General features: G+C 52.5%; 1 protein-coding gene across 3 annotated transcripts in view; it reads right to left on the bottom strand.

Annotated features, from left to right (window-relative positions):
• Hspa12a (heat shock protein family A (Hsp70) member 12A) overlaps nt 1-13,643 on the bottom strand; it is a 144,607-nt gene that overhangs the window by 17,659 nt on the left and 113,305 nt on the right. For all 3 annotated transcript variants that reach the window (XM_057776992.1, XM_057776993.1, XM_057776994.1), the window contains 5 exons: nt 13,503-13,588; nt 11,466-11,590; nt 9,098-9,284; nt 7,066-7,170; nt 6,220-6,336 (listed from right to left, as the gene is read on the bottom strand). In XM_057776992.1, coding sequence (XP_057632975.1) covers nt 6,220-6,336; nt 7,066-7,170; nt 9,098-9,284; nt 11,466-11,590; nt 13,503-13,588 — 620 coding nt within the window. The remainder of the gene's footprint in view (nt 1-6,219; nt 6,337-7,065; nt 7,171-9,097; nt 9,285-11,465; nt 11,591-13,502; nt 13,589-13,643) is intronic.

The raw sequence follows: 13,643 nt of genomic DNA, 5'->3' as shown, positions 1-13,643 counted from the left end.
GCAGAAGACCCTGCACTCAAATGCTCAGAGCCACTCTCATACCAGCCCCTTGGCCTGAAAGCCCTCAGGAGATCATTGAATGTCTGCCTGGGATGGGGCCAGGGTTGCTCTGCCTTTGGCGCTGGTACGGTACGTTGGAGTCAGTGTTCTTGTGTGAACTCTTTACTGGTAAGGCAGGCAAGCATAGGGGACAGTTTTGCAACCTGGGACTCCACTTGTTTTGGGCTGTGCATACACATCTCTTCTAATAATGCACTTGGCAGCCTAGATTACTCATCTGCGCATACTATGCACACACATACACACACACACACACACACTCCTCAGAACAGTGCACCTAGCAACCTGTTAGCAACTGAGGACCCCTGGCTGCACTGAGCTGCACACACACTGCTGCACTGAGCTGCACACACACTGCTCTCTTAGCAATAGAATAAACTTTTCCTCTTCCTGAGGACCATCAAACTCAGATTCAGTACAGTTGTTTATGTCTGGGCATGGCAAGTCAGAAGGCCAGGATGGCCTAAACTGGTTTGGGGTGTATGCACACCAGGCTAACTATGTCCTCAGAGTGAACTTGTACAGACAATCCTCTATTCACCATCTTACACCTGTGCATAATTGGGTGTGTATATGATTTTAGAAAACCAAATGCATTATGGGAAGGGACATACACCGTAGAGAAACAGTTACAGAACTTAATCTGCCAATATAGTCGAGAACTACACAAACTCCCTCTCTAGTAATCAAAGGCGTCTTACCATGAGACCCCCATAAAAGAGGACCCCCAGATAATAACCTGGGGCCCTGTGTATTTTCATTCATGCATATCACTATCAATCTTAGCAGTATATTCCTTTCTAAATGCTTCGGGTAAAGCATTCTTGTTTTTTTGCAACTCTACGCATCCCTTTCTTTCTTGAATGAGACGCCAAGAACTTGGAAACCAGTTTAACCACTAACCACCAGTAACACTGGCACTGCTGCCAAGCAATGCCGTCTGTCTCCGACTATGTAGAGTTAGTACAGACACAGCCAGCCTCTGCACAAGGCACCACACCCCCTGAGGACAAGAGTGAGGTCTTCTTTCTCTATAGCAGGCATCAGCTGCCCAGAGGGCAGCCGCTGGTTGAATGATCCAACCACTCCTCCAGGCAGCCTCCTTCTGCACTCTCCTGGTCCCTGGTCTCTGCTGAGCTGAGCCTCTGTAGGGGGGACCTGGGTGCCCCGCAAACAGAAGTGTGTGCAAGTGTGCCAGCCTGCAGCACACTGCCCCGTTCATTCATCTGGGATCTAAAGCTGCCTAATGGAAGCTTAAATGTTAAAGCCTTCCTAGAATCCTAAGATCCGTGCAGGAGGGAGGTGTAGGCAACAAAACCGCTCTCCGAGGAGCTCACAGAAGCAACTCTTTACCCCGACCACTCAGCTCCTCGGCCCTTGCAACCTGCCAGGAAAATCGGCCAAGAAACTGTGTCCACAGATGAGAAAAATGGCCGGGCCAGCTACGCGTTCTACCGGGCTGTCAGCGAGCTCCAGCCGCCCCAGCTGGGCTTCGTGCACTTCAGTTTCTCCTGATAGGATTATTTTTCACTGCAGTCTGTTCACGCAGAGAGGCAGTTACAGGCTGTGTCTCTGTATTAAATGAGGCCAACATACATGGGGGCATCATTTACTTAACAGGCTTCACACACCAGAGTTACACGTTTTTTTTGCAAAATGCCTCTAAAAACTGACGAATTCCTGTCCCTGATCTCCTGAGATTCAGCAGTGTAGTGCTCCCCTCCCCTGCCCCTGCTTCTGTTCAAGGTCTTTCCTGAAGACCTCGCCTGGCCCCTCTGCTGCCATCTTCCCACTGTCTGCTCTTCAAGGATCCGTAGCCATCCTGCGTGTGTGAATCCTAAGCTATGGAGATTTGGCAGATTCTTTCACCCAGGACTGAGGCCAGGCAGACCCAGGGAGGGTCTCCAGATGAAGCAGATCTCTGTGCATGGCTCTGCAGCCCTTCTGGGCCCTGACTCAGCAGAGGCTCTGGACCTGGTCCAGCCTAAAGGATGCTATGCTGAGACCACTGCAGCTCTGCTCTCTCTGGCAGGTGAATGTACCTGTACTCAGAAAATCTCCTGAAAGCCTGAAGGACGCCCCCTCCATGCTTCCCACCCAAGCAGAATAGCATGCCAAGTTTTTTTTTTTTTTTTTTTTACTATTCTGGGGGCACACAGTTCTGCTTCATTCTGAAGTCACTCTTGGGGGAGGGCTGGCAGGAAGCTACCACCATGGAGGAGGAAGCAAACACCCATCTGAAGAAAGACCTTTCGTGGAGATGGATATGCTGAGGGCATCCTTGGAAGACACTGGGCTCAGAACTCGGGATTCACTCGTGTCTGCATTAACCAGGGCTCTCCGGGGAAATAATACATGCTGGATACTCAGACACACAGCAAGAGATTTCCTATAAGGATCTGACTCACGATTACAAAGCCTGATGAGACCCAGGAGATGTAGCTGAGTAGCTCCTGCCCAAAGGACACAGGCTCAAGAGCCTAGAAGGGCTGATGTTTCCATCTGAATCCAAAGGGAAGAAAAGCAAAAAACAGTCCCAGCTCACAGGCAGGTGGGAGGGATTTCTTCTCTCTTGGGGAAGGGTCAGCTCTTTGGCCTGTTCAGTCTTCAGTCGACTAGAGGAGGCCCATCCATGTTACACAGGTATCTGCTTTACCCCAGACAGCTAAATGCAGACACTCAAAATTCCCTCACAGGGACACCAAGAGCACCATTTAACCAAACATCTGTGAAAGCTCTGACCCAGTCAAGCTGACCCACAAAAATTTACCTTCGCAGGATTGGGCTGTAGTGGGTATTTGCTCTGCCCATGACCTTGGCATGATAGAGGTGGTGTTTTTGTCTGTCTACATGAACTCTTATAAGGAAGGGGATGTCGCGCTCTCTTAGGTGGTGAAGACTGAGTCAGAGGGCAAGAAGCAGTGTGTGACTGGTCTCTGGCTTTCCAAAGGCTCTGTGACTGGACTTAGCATATCCTATATTTGTGAGTGTATTTTCCCTGTTTATAGCTCAAGAAATCCTTGATACCCTTTATGTGGGTTTTTCTTAACAAGTGGCACCCAATGTGGGACTTGGACCCATGTTCTGGGATTAAGGGTCCCATGCTCTATCAACCACATCTAGCTGGGATGCAGTTTCCCCACTGACTGCTATGCTGTGGGACAATGGTCTTGTACCCTATAAAGATTTGTCACTGTATTGCTTTAATAAAATGTTGATTGGTCAGTAGCCAGGCAAGAAGTATAGGTGGGGAAACCAGAACAGGAGAATTCTGGGAAGAGAAAAGTCTCAGTCTGCAGTTGTTACTCATCCCAGAGGAAGCAAGATGAGAATGCCTCACTGATAAAGGTACCAAGCCACATGGCTAACATAAACAAGAATTATGGGCTAATTTAAGATGTAAGAATTGGCTAATAGGCCAATGAGTTTATAATTAATGTAGGCCTCTGTGTGTTTCTTTGGAACTGAATGACTGCAGGACTGGGCAGGACAGAAGCCTCTGTCAACACTGGTAACTTTTCCAGACTGCCCTGCACAGCAACTGTGGCTGTGGGGAGTTTTCACATCCCCGTGACACCCATTCATGTCATCTGCACCCAGGTCTGCACCACACAACTCCCCATCATGCAGGTCCCTTGGAAACAACAGGGACTGGGCCCTCAGCACTCGGGCTGTATAAGAAAAGCAGAGGGGCATGGAGGAGAGATACCGAGTGCTGCTCTCCCGCTCCTCCTGGACCTCTTCCTGAAGACACTGCAGAGCAACGGTGCCCACATGCATCCTCTGACTTCCAAACTACGAGCCGCTGGGCCACATGAGCAACCTGGGACCCTGACTCAGCTGGGTTGCTGCACCCAGTGCCTTCCAGAGCCTGCCACACAGGGGCTCTGATGTAAAGACCTCATGAAGAAGTGAGGTAGCGAGCCAAGGCTAGCTGAATGAGGTGGCCATCTTTAAACCCATCTGGTCCTGTCAACTGCATGAAGAATCAAAGCAGAACCACAAAGGGTCAAAGCATAAGCTATCAAAGAGAGTTTGCACTGCCCTGGAAGACGGTCCCCGTGCCTCTGAACAAACCATGCGACATCTATCCCAATCCTCCTGATCAGCCAAGTACTGCTGTCACAGGGATGAGCCACCATGCCCGGCTTGTAGGGCCATTTTTAATCCACTGAAGCCAAGAATACCATGCCTGTACCTCCCAGTGTCTGATTCTCCCCTCAAACTCCACAGGGTGCAGCCCCACCCCTTGTCCTCCCCATTCAGAGACTCTGCTCCAGAAAGAGCCTGTTCAGGGCTTCACAGCCTAGCAACCTGACCAGCCACCACACCGCCTTCTTTTTCCAGTCTAAAAATAAGATCTGACCCTTGATAGGTCACACATTTGTTGCCAAAGTCTTCCTGTGGGCTGGGGAGTGTGAGCCAAGGCCGTGACCCTTGACAGGAGGATACTCCTGGGAACAGCACGGGGCACGGAGCCATGGGTGTGAATGACCATGCCCTGGTGGTCCATCTCTGGATGGTCCCTGAAGGCTGAAGCCGTGATGCTCAGGGCTTCTATGAGGAGCTGGGAGGCATCTTAACCTCCTTCTTAACCAGATTGCCTCTTTCTGGAATGCCCCCCTTCCTTCATCCCTATGAAAGCAGATCTATTTTTGGCAGCTCCATACACAGAGTCGGGTTCTCACACTGCATGAAGAAGGAAGGGAGAACAGAGGAAATGGTCCCGGAAAGGGGACAGTGTGGGGAGGGATAATCCACCCCGACCTTGTACAAGCTGAGCTCTGCCAGCTGCATCCGGAAGAGCCCTGAGCACTGAGCAGAGCCTATGGGGGCCACTTCACCCTCTGCTGGGGCTTGAGGTGATTTGGTGACTCTTTCTTTTGGAAGGGAAGGCTTGTATGCGCAGCTACTAACGACATCAGAAGGGTGCCTCCTGAAAAAGGCGGGCACCATGCCACTTGAGAGGTGTGATGGGGACATGGAGATATGGATGCATCCATGTGCCTGTCCTGCCAGGATGAAGACTAAGGACCAAAACCTGACTCGCAGGGCAGAGACTTGACTTGGGCTCAGCAAAAGTGGGCAGATTGGCAAGACGAACTGTCCCTCTCATGGAAGATTGCTGGGTACAAGTTGTCCGACTGTGACAGTAGGTTACTTTCCTCGATGCTAAAACAAAACATCTACCAAAGGAAATCCCAGGAGGGCAGGGTTCATTTTGGCTCACGGTTTGAGAGCACAGTCCGCCACAGCAGGGAAGGCATGGTGGCAGGAGCCTGAGGGGGGTCTCATCGCACCATCAGGAAGCAAGGAGATGAACGCTGGTGATGAGCTCCCTTCCTCCATTTTATTCAAGCTACAACTCCCGCCCCCGAGACGGCAACACCTGCAGCCAGGGTGAATCTTCACACTGCAATTATTGCCGGAAATTTCCACAAAGACAATCCTAAAGTTTTGTCCCCTGGGTGATTCCAGATCCCATGGTGATCCATCAATATCAGCCGTCATGGAAACCATGAGTGTTTATGGCATTGATGGACCCTTAACGGCTGGTCACCAGATACAGGCAAGTCTCACCTCCGAGGTTGATCACGGAGCCACACTGCTGCTCTCAAATGGGAGCCGGCCAGCACCCAGTGTGTCAGCCCCTCAGCCTTTCCACGTACAACTGTGTGGCTCTGACAGGCAAGTGTGCGGAAGACAGTTCAACTCCCCAGCTGCAGATGGCCATTTTCAGCCTCCTGGCTAAGCTGAAATGCCTGGGCCCTGGCCAATATCCTTGCCTCTGTTCCTTTTTTATACAAATATTCTTGTTCCCAAGGCTTTTCCTGAAGTTTTTCCACTTTCCTTCATCAACAGGAAATGTCTCTGAACCCCGGTTTGAAATCTAACCCCAGAAAATTTACACTGGAAACATGACCCAGACACATAAATCCAAGGAGAGAGAGAGAGAGAGAGAGAGAGAGAGAGAGAGAGAGAGAGAGAGAGAGATCCCTATTAGACTGACCCAGGAAGCACAAGAATGTTCTCGGTCCTGACCCTTCCCATCCTCCTAGGAAGCTGGCGAATGCTGGGAGATACCCAAGCACCGTCACCACTGTGGGCATCCCAGCTCCCTTTCCTCGACCCGTCCCACCCCAACCCGGTGTCCCTCACCTGGTAGGCAGCTTCTCTCATGAACTGCTTGGCTGGCTGCTTCCAGATGGCAGGCACGGTGATGACCCATCTGACATCAGAGTTCTCAAAGTCCGACCCCGCCTGGTCACTCAGCTCCTAACACCAAGAAGAGTAAATGTGTAAATGCAGTGGGGGGGGGGGAGGCACCGCTGATTCCCGGGTCACACTCCTGGGGCTCTGCTGGGCAGTCAGGAGGTTAGCAGGACTCCGGAGGAGTCTGTGTCAGCGCCCCGCACACAGCAGGGTGCGTCTGGCTCTCTCCTTTATCTCCTTCCTCGTCCCTAGCAACCTGAAATCGGCTGTCTCTGTGGACTTACCTGTTACGAACATTTCATACAAATGGATTCGTGTGATGTGGCTTTTATACATTGTTTCTTTTATTTTGCAAGCTCAGAGGTTTCTCAGAGGTTATCCACACTGCAACGCACACCAGTATTTCATTCCCTTTACACCTGAGTAACACTCCAGTGAGCAGGCAGCCACACTCTGTCGTCTGTCAGTTGATGAACATTTGAGTTCCGCTTTTTAGTTATTATGAATAATGCTGCTATGAACTTTCATTAAACAGTTTTATGTGCGCATGTTTTCATTTCCCTGACGTGTGTGCCTAGGAGTGGGATTGCTGGGTGATGTCTGTGTTTAACTTTTTCAGGAACTTCCAAATTGGTTCCAAAATGCCGAACCACCTCCCCTCCTGGTCAGCAGTGCCGGAGGACACATTCTACTGTTCTGACCCCAGGGCCCACATCTTCTCCCCACATAGACGGCGGGTCCAGCAACCACAGGCCTCACAGGAAGCTCACTGCCACCACCCCTCAGCCTCACCTTCAGGGCCTGTTCCTTAAAGTACTGCAGGGCGTACGTAAAGATTTCAAGGGCCTTGACTTTCTTGCCATTTGCGGCTGTCAGGTCTGTGTCCATAGTGAGGTCCTGAAGGGAGAGAGACACACGTGACAGCAGAAAGGGTGAAGGAGAACCGCACCTTTGTTTGGGGGAGCCGGGAGCCGCTGTTTGCAGACAGCGGAATCCAATCAATCTCCTATGATAGAAAGGCAGATGCAAGAGTGCGCCCCCAAAGGCACCTGCCAGTAATGCTACTCTACCTGTACCCCAGAGGAACCTGGCAGTAACGCCACCCTACTGTCTAAGAGCTCTGGTTGTTCTCTCCAGGCCCCACCGTCATTGCACCTCCTTCCTTCCCTTCCTTTCCCTCTCCCTTTGTTGGATCTTCAGGAGCAGGCATCTCTGGACAATTGCAGGTCCCGGGTAGAACGGATGAGTCGCAGGTGCGACTTCCAGACACCAGCCTCCCCACCCCCACCCGGGAGCCCTGTGATAGCTGCCTAAATCATGCCACTTCGCTGCCAAGCAGGAAGCTAGCACGCATGACTCTCTCCTTCCCCGGTGAGCTGCCAGCCAGGTCACTAAAATAGACGAGCTCCTATTTTAAGGCCAGTTCAGTCTAATCTGCTGAAAGCTAGGCATAGCTGCTGCCTTTCTGGCTCTGCCAGAAGCCAAGGCAGCAGCTGTCCATGGTCTTCGGGTAGAGCCAGATGGTGAGAGGTCATCAGAAAAAGGATGAACAGGGTCCCCGAGGGGGAGAGGTTGGGACAAGAGTGGAAGGAGGCCCCTGAACTAACCTGCTTATTAGTGTCAGGAACAAATTAATCTTGGACATCAGACTGATGCAGGCTAAGATAGCCAGGTTTTAGGTAGGGCCACGCATTACTAATGGGTCCTCTGGGTGCACCCTAAACCACCTACTCATGCTCACTGCTCCTGGCCAGCACCCGCTTCTCCTGGTGTCCAGCAAAGGCTCAGGGAGGCAGCTGAGCCCCGTGAAGCTACAGTTCACCCTGGGATTCCACTGCCCACTCCTGATAACCAGCATGGCTTCCCACCTCGAGAAAAGGGGTGGGTCCTTTCCAGCCCAGGCTGGTCCAAGGCCCAGAAATGCAACCTCATGTAAGCCTAGAGCCTTGGGAGAGCTAGGAGGCAATGGTGGCTTTCCCGCCACCTCTGTGCTGCCATCTGCAAATGCTGATGGAAGCTAACGTTTGCCTAGGAACGTTAGCTCCTCCTCTGGGAGAATCATGTAGGCCTACCACCTCAATCCTTATATTCTTCCTGTGAGCAAGATGCTGTAACTGCATTTTATCAAGGAAGTATAATGAGGTACAACAAGGTCACGTGGCTCGGACTAAGTGTCTTGGAGGAACCAGGGATGAAACTGAAACCCAGGGTATGTGGCTCAGAGTCCGTGGCTCCCACCTTTCCCATGAAGCTTTGCAGCAGGGATGCCTGTTGGACCTGGGCGTCTCACAGAACATTGGCCTGTTCAGGGTTTCAAAAGTGAGGCCACTGTCCTGGTGTTTGGGCCTCTAATAACTGGTCCACGTGTGCTTACCCTCTTCCTCCACACACAGACAGTGGCTCATCTGATGTTACTGGTTGTTCCTTCCAAACTGACCAGTTAATAGCCACAGCCCTCCCCTACTTGGGCCTTCAGGCACGAGTTGATCTTAGTGGAAAGAGGGTCCCTGATCTCCCCAAACCCCTTGGGCAGCAAGGTGGTATCTCCCTACACCCGTGTCACAGCTGCGATCTTCTCTAGCCTCTCAGTTTTCTAAACAAAACGAACAGCTAAACGCCCAGGACACCTCCTGTCCCCTCCCCCACACCAGGAAGAACTGAGTTCACAGACAAGACATCTGAGGACGCGAGGTGTCATTCACTCCAGGTTGTTTCCAAGACCCAGGCAGACAGGCATTAACTTCCGTTTGTGGGAAACCTGGGGGACTCCAGTTGAAGATCCTGCACACTGAGGTCCCTTGCTCTCCTAGAGAGGCTGGCTCACCCCTGTGGTGTGGAGTTTCATCTTGAACTTCTCCAGGTACAGCCACTGCTTGGCCTCGTTGGGGTCCAGGTCGTGGTAGAAGTCCCTGGCGGCGTACCCAAAGCTGTGGAACTTCCTCTCTGGTGTCAGCAAGATAGTGGTCGGGGTCTTCTGGTTGGAAACGCCGGGGTCACCTCCCTCCCATCTCCTGTCACCAAGGGAAAGCAGAAGTTATGGGTGGTTGAAAATCCCAGTCCAGTCAGCATAGTGGAGCTGAGTGCCTACTGTGTGTGTCTGTCACTGATGTGAGCGTAGGAGCCACTCCGTATCAGCTAACATCTAGTCGCGCCTCAGTCAGAATGAGAGGAGGCAAAAAACCAGGTCTTACTCAAAGTAAGTTCTGGGTTCATCTTTCACTCAGTGTTTCCTGAGCAGCTACTATGTGCCGCACGTTGGCGACGCGGGGCCGTGCTGAGTATCTTTCAGTCTTCCAATAACTCAAAGTCTGTGAGGTCACACACTTTGTTTTTCATTTCCAAGCACCCGGCAGCACCTGTTGAGACAGAGCTGGCTGGAATTCTCTTCTAAATAAGATGGGTGTGAGAAAACACACCCGACCTTTCTGACCAGGGGACGGAGGGGCTCAGGGAAACGTCCTGAGGGGCTAGGGAAGGCAGAAGCAGTGACTGGAGGGGCCCAGGAGACAGGAGTCAGGATAGAATGGAAAGGAGGGAAAAATTAGATCTCAGAGGAAACGCCACGCCAGGCTGCTCTGAGGTGAGCTGGTCCAGGCAGCTAAGGGATGGTGCTGGTCAGATGGTGTGGGTCCGTGAGGAAAGGTGCCATGTAAATAAGAAGGGGAAGACTGAGCTGGGAAAGCAGCAGCACCAGACTGGAGAGAAACCTGCAGAGTTGGGTTACATCTGTGAATAATGGGGTCACTGGAAGCCTAAGGGATGAGAGACGCTGTTGTTGAGAACAAACTGAACCCCGAGGACTGGAAGCCAGAAGGCAGGTGTGGAGTCAGACCCAGTCTGGGGCAGAACTGAGAGAGACATAGGAAGAGGGGTGAATGCCAGACAAGTCCAGAGAGAGAAGGCAGCCATTGTGACGAGGAGCCCAGGGGACCCTGGAGAGGGAAGCACAGAGAGCGACCTGGAGAGCTTGGGAGGAGGGAGGAGAGCACCCAGAAGAGCACATGCATTTAACTGGAGGGAAAGGCCCTGGACACAGCTCCCATAGCTCAGAGACAGGCGCAGTAACAAGATGAGATGGAACACTAAGGGATCATTCAGGACAGGCCAGCTATAAACTCAGGCGACAGGGGAGAGCACTGGGAGACAGACACAGATGCAGTGGAGCAGGGGTGGGGTCAGGTCAACCCCAGAGAAGTTTCCTTCTCCTGGGCAGAAGGATAAACAAAAGCCAGAGAAATGGTGTGGGGAGCACAGGTCACTGGTGCGTCTTCTCTCTTTGGGGCCCCAGCCTTCTAGAAGCCAGGGCTGCCAAGAGCCCGCATCGTCCCCTTCTGAGCCCAGATCTGGGAGTCTCAGGTGGAGACTCAGTGCCAGACACTGGTCCAGTCCAATAGAAGAGGGAGGAGCTGTGGCCCAGGCTGAGTTCCAACCTCTTCTCGTGAGCATCACTGCCTTCAGCATGACGAGGCCATCACAGGGCAGATGGGTGCCTCCCTCCTGAGGGACTTCCGCTCAGATGGTTCTGGCATTGTCTCTGGCCAGCTACGCAGCCAGGATGCGTGTTCTGCCCCCGGCTGAGTGCCCCGGTGACTGAATGGGGACATGGGGTGACTTCTAGGCTAGGTAGCTCAGTTTTCTGTAAGTGGACACCCCATGAGTGTCTTCCACTCAATCTTTTATTCTTTCATTCCTATAAGTTTTATACATTTACACCCCCACTGTGTGTGTGTGTGTGCATGCGCGTGCGAGCATGCACACGCACACATTCACACATAGGCCAGAGGTAAACACTGATACTTTTCTTAATTGCCCCCACCTTATTTTTTGAGACAGAGTGTCTTATTGAACAAGACACTCACCAATCCCGCCACACTGGCTGGCTGGTGAGTTCCACACCTCACCACTGTGCCCAGCTTTTCCACAGGTGCCAAGGATCTCACCTCGCGACCTCACATTTGCACGGAAAGCACATTACCCACTGAGCCACCTCCCCAGGCCCTGAAACCTATTGATGGCAACAGCCTCAGGCAGAAACACCTCTGGTTTTCAAGAGAAAGTGGGGCTCCATGAGGCCTGCTTGACATTTGACATTGTGGAATGTTGTTCTTCTCAAGCACCAGTGACTGGCCCTACCCCCAAGCAGACATGGGTGGGGTGACCAGGACACATGGCCCTCGCCCTGCGGCACTCACCTCATCACGTGGATGCATTCTGGCTCCTTGGTAAAGCTGTAGGCATAGCCGCTAGATGTGGTCCCAAAGTCGATGGCCACCACCACCAGAAACGTCGGCTCTTCCGAGACTGGGTCAGCATCGTTCTGCAAGGGTACAGCAAAGGTACTAGCGGGTGAGGACCAGGGTCAGGGTCAGCATCGTTCTGCAAGGGCACAGCAAAGGTACTAGCGGGTGAGGACCAGGGTCAGGGTCAGCATCGTTCTGCAAGGGCACAGCAACGCACTAGAGGGTGAGGACCAGGGTCAGGGTCAGCATCGCTCTACAAGGGCACAGCAACGCACTAGAGGGTGAGGACCAGGGTCAGGGTCAGCATCGCTCTACAAGGGCACAGCAACGCACTAGAGGGTGAGGACCAGGGTCAGGGTCAGCATCGTTCTGCAAGGGCACAGCAACGCACTAGCGGGTGAGGACCAGGGTCAGCATCGCTCTACAAGGGCACAGCAATGCACTAGCGGGTGAGGACCAGGGTCAGGGTCAGCATCGCTCTACAAGGGCACAGCAATGCACTAGCGGGTGAGGACCAGGGTCAGGGTCAGCATCGCTCTACAAGGGCACAACAACGCACTAGCGGGTGAGGACCAGGCTTCACCTTCTGGAAGAAACCTCTACCTTGCCAGGTTTGCCATTCGCTGCAGGTAAAACACCCCAGCTCAAGCAGACCAGCCTCAGCTCCCACCTGAGTGACCCAAAGAGAGATAGAGACCCCCCAAATCGGGGTGCAGGCCAACTGTCTGAGGGTACCACCCGCAGACCCTTCCTTCTCAGTGGTGCACTGTGGTAACTATGGAAATGCTGACATGGGCAGAAGCCCAACTGAGTGGCTCCTTGTGTGGACACCATCACCTCACTATTGCCATCCCCAGCTCCCTCTGCAGAAGCCCTGCCACCACTCAGAGCACCCACCAGTGCCTGCTCTATCTCTGCAGTGCTTTCTTTATGTGCACAGGGGCCTCCATGGTGACTCTGTCCAATCCTACAAACCCATCACATGACCTCACATGACCTCAGGGCCCTAGGCTCATGCTCACAGATGTCCCTCATCTGGGAGGCCACTTGAACAGGCCACCTCAAGTACCCCAGCTTTTTTTTCCCTAAAGGAATTTAGATTTACTTTTCCTTTTCTTCTATTTTAATCCCTGAAGAACACCAAATGATAAACCCGGGCCAACTTTGGACCAGGTTACTCTAGCTAAACTGGGGATATGAACACTACCACCGACCTCCCTTCTCACTGTCTCCAAGTGCTGCCCCAAGGAGCAAAGGGTACAAAGTCCGAATCTCACGGAACCAGGCCCACAGGTCACTACTTTCTCTGCTGTACTCAGGATGTGGCCAGAGCTACGAGAGTCTCCCAAATAGAAGATCAAGACTCCTGAGTGTGAGCAGCTTACAGTGAGAGAGCTCTGGGGCAAACAAAGCAAGTCAGCAGCCCCTGGTGAATGGTGCTCCCATGTGCTCCTCACTGGCCTTCGTGTTTCTGAACAGTGACTGCAAAGCTTCCCTTCTGTGGGCCGCCCCTACCACTCATCTTCCCTTGTACTTGAGGACTGCGGAGGGCAAGAACCCATCCCCCCAGGACCAGATGCTGCTCAGATCTCTCCGAGGAAAAGGGAAAGAACACTGTATACATAATAAATAATAAAATTTAAAAAAAAAAAAAGAAAAATCGGGAAAGAAGTGATGCCCTAGCCACAGAGAGAACCTCCATGGACAAAGCCACGGTACTTCCTTACAATAAGCTGCCTTGCCACCTCTAGGCCCCTGTCTGCTCATATTATCCCCCAGGCTAGTGCCTCTGGAAACATCAGCCACAGCGCTGAAAGCCTTTCCAGGCCCAGGGTACGGAATGGGTTTGACTGACAAAGTGCACATGCTACCAGCACATCCATGTGCACCCAACAACAGGACGTGAAGGACAGCCTAGCAGCCTGCGGCAGGAGAGATGAAGCAAAGGCAGTCAACACAGGCGCATGTGCATGCACACTTATTCCTTACCAAGATATGGGACGGGGACAGAGGTGTGATTCCTGTGTCCCCGAGGCTCCGGGCCGGAGAGGGATATGCAGATGTGGGAGCCGTTTCTGAAAGGAAAGACAAAAAATAGATTCTTAAAAGGGACATGGGCCAGCCCGGGGA

This window comes from Chionomys nivalis, chromosome 8, assembly GCF_950005125.1.
Source record: "Chionomys nivalis chromosome 8, mChiNiv1.1, whole genome shotgun sequence".
NCBI classification, from domain to species: Eukaryota; Metazoa; Chordata; class Mammalia; order Rodentia; family Cricetidae; genus Chionomys; species Chionomys nivalis.
Note: the sequence above shows the minus strand (reverse complement) of the source record. Positions and strands in the feature narration are given on the sequence as shown.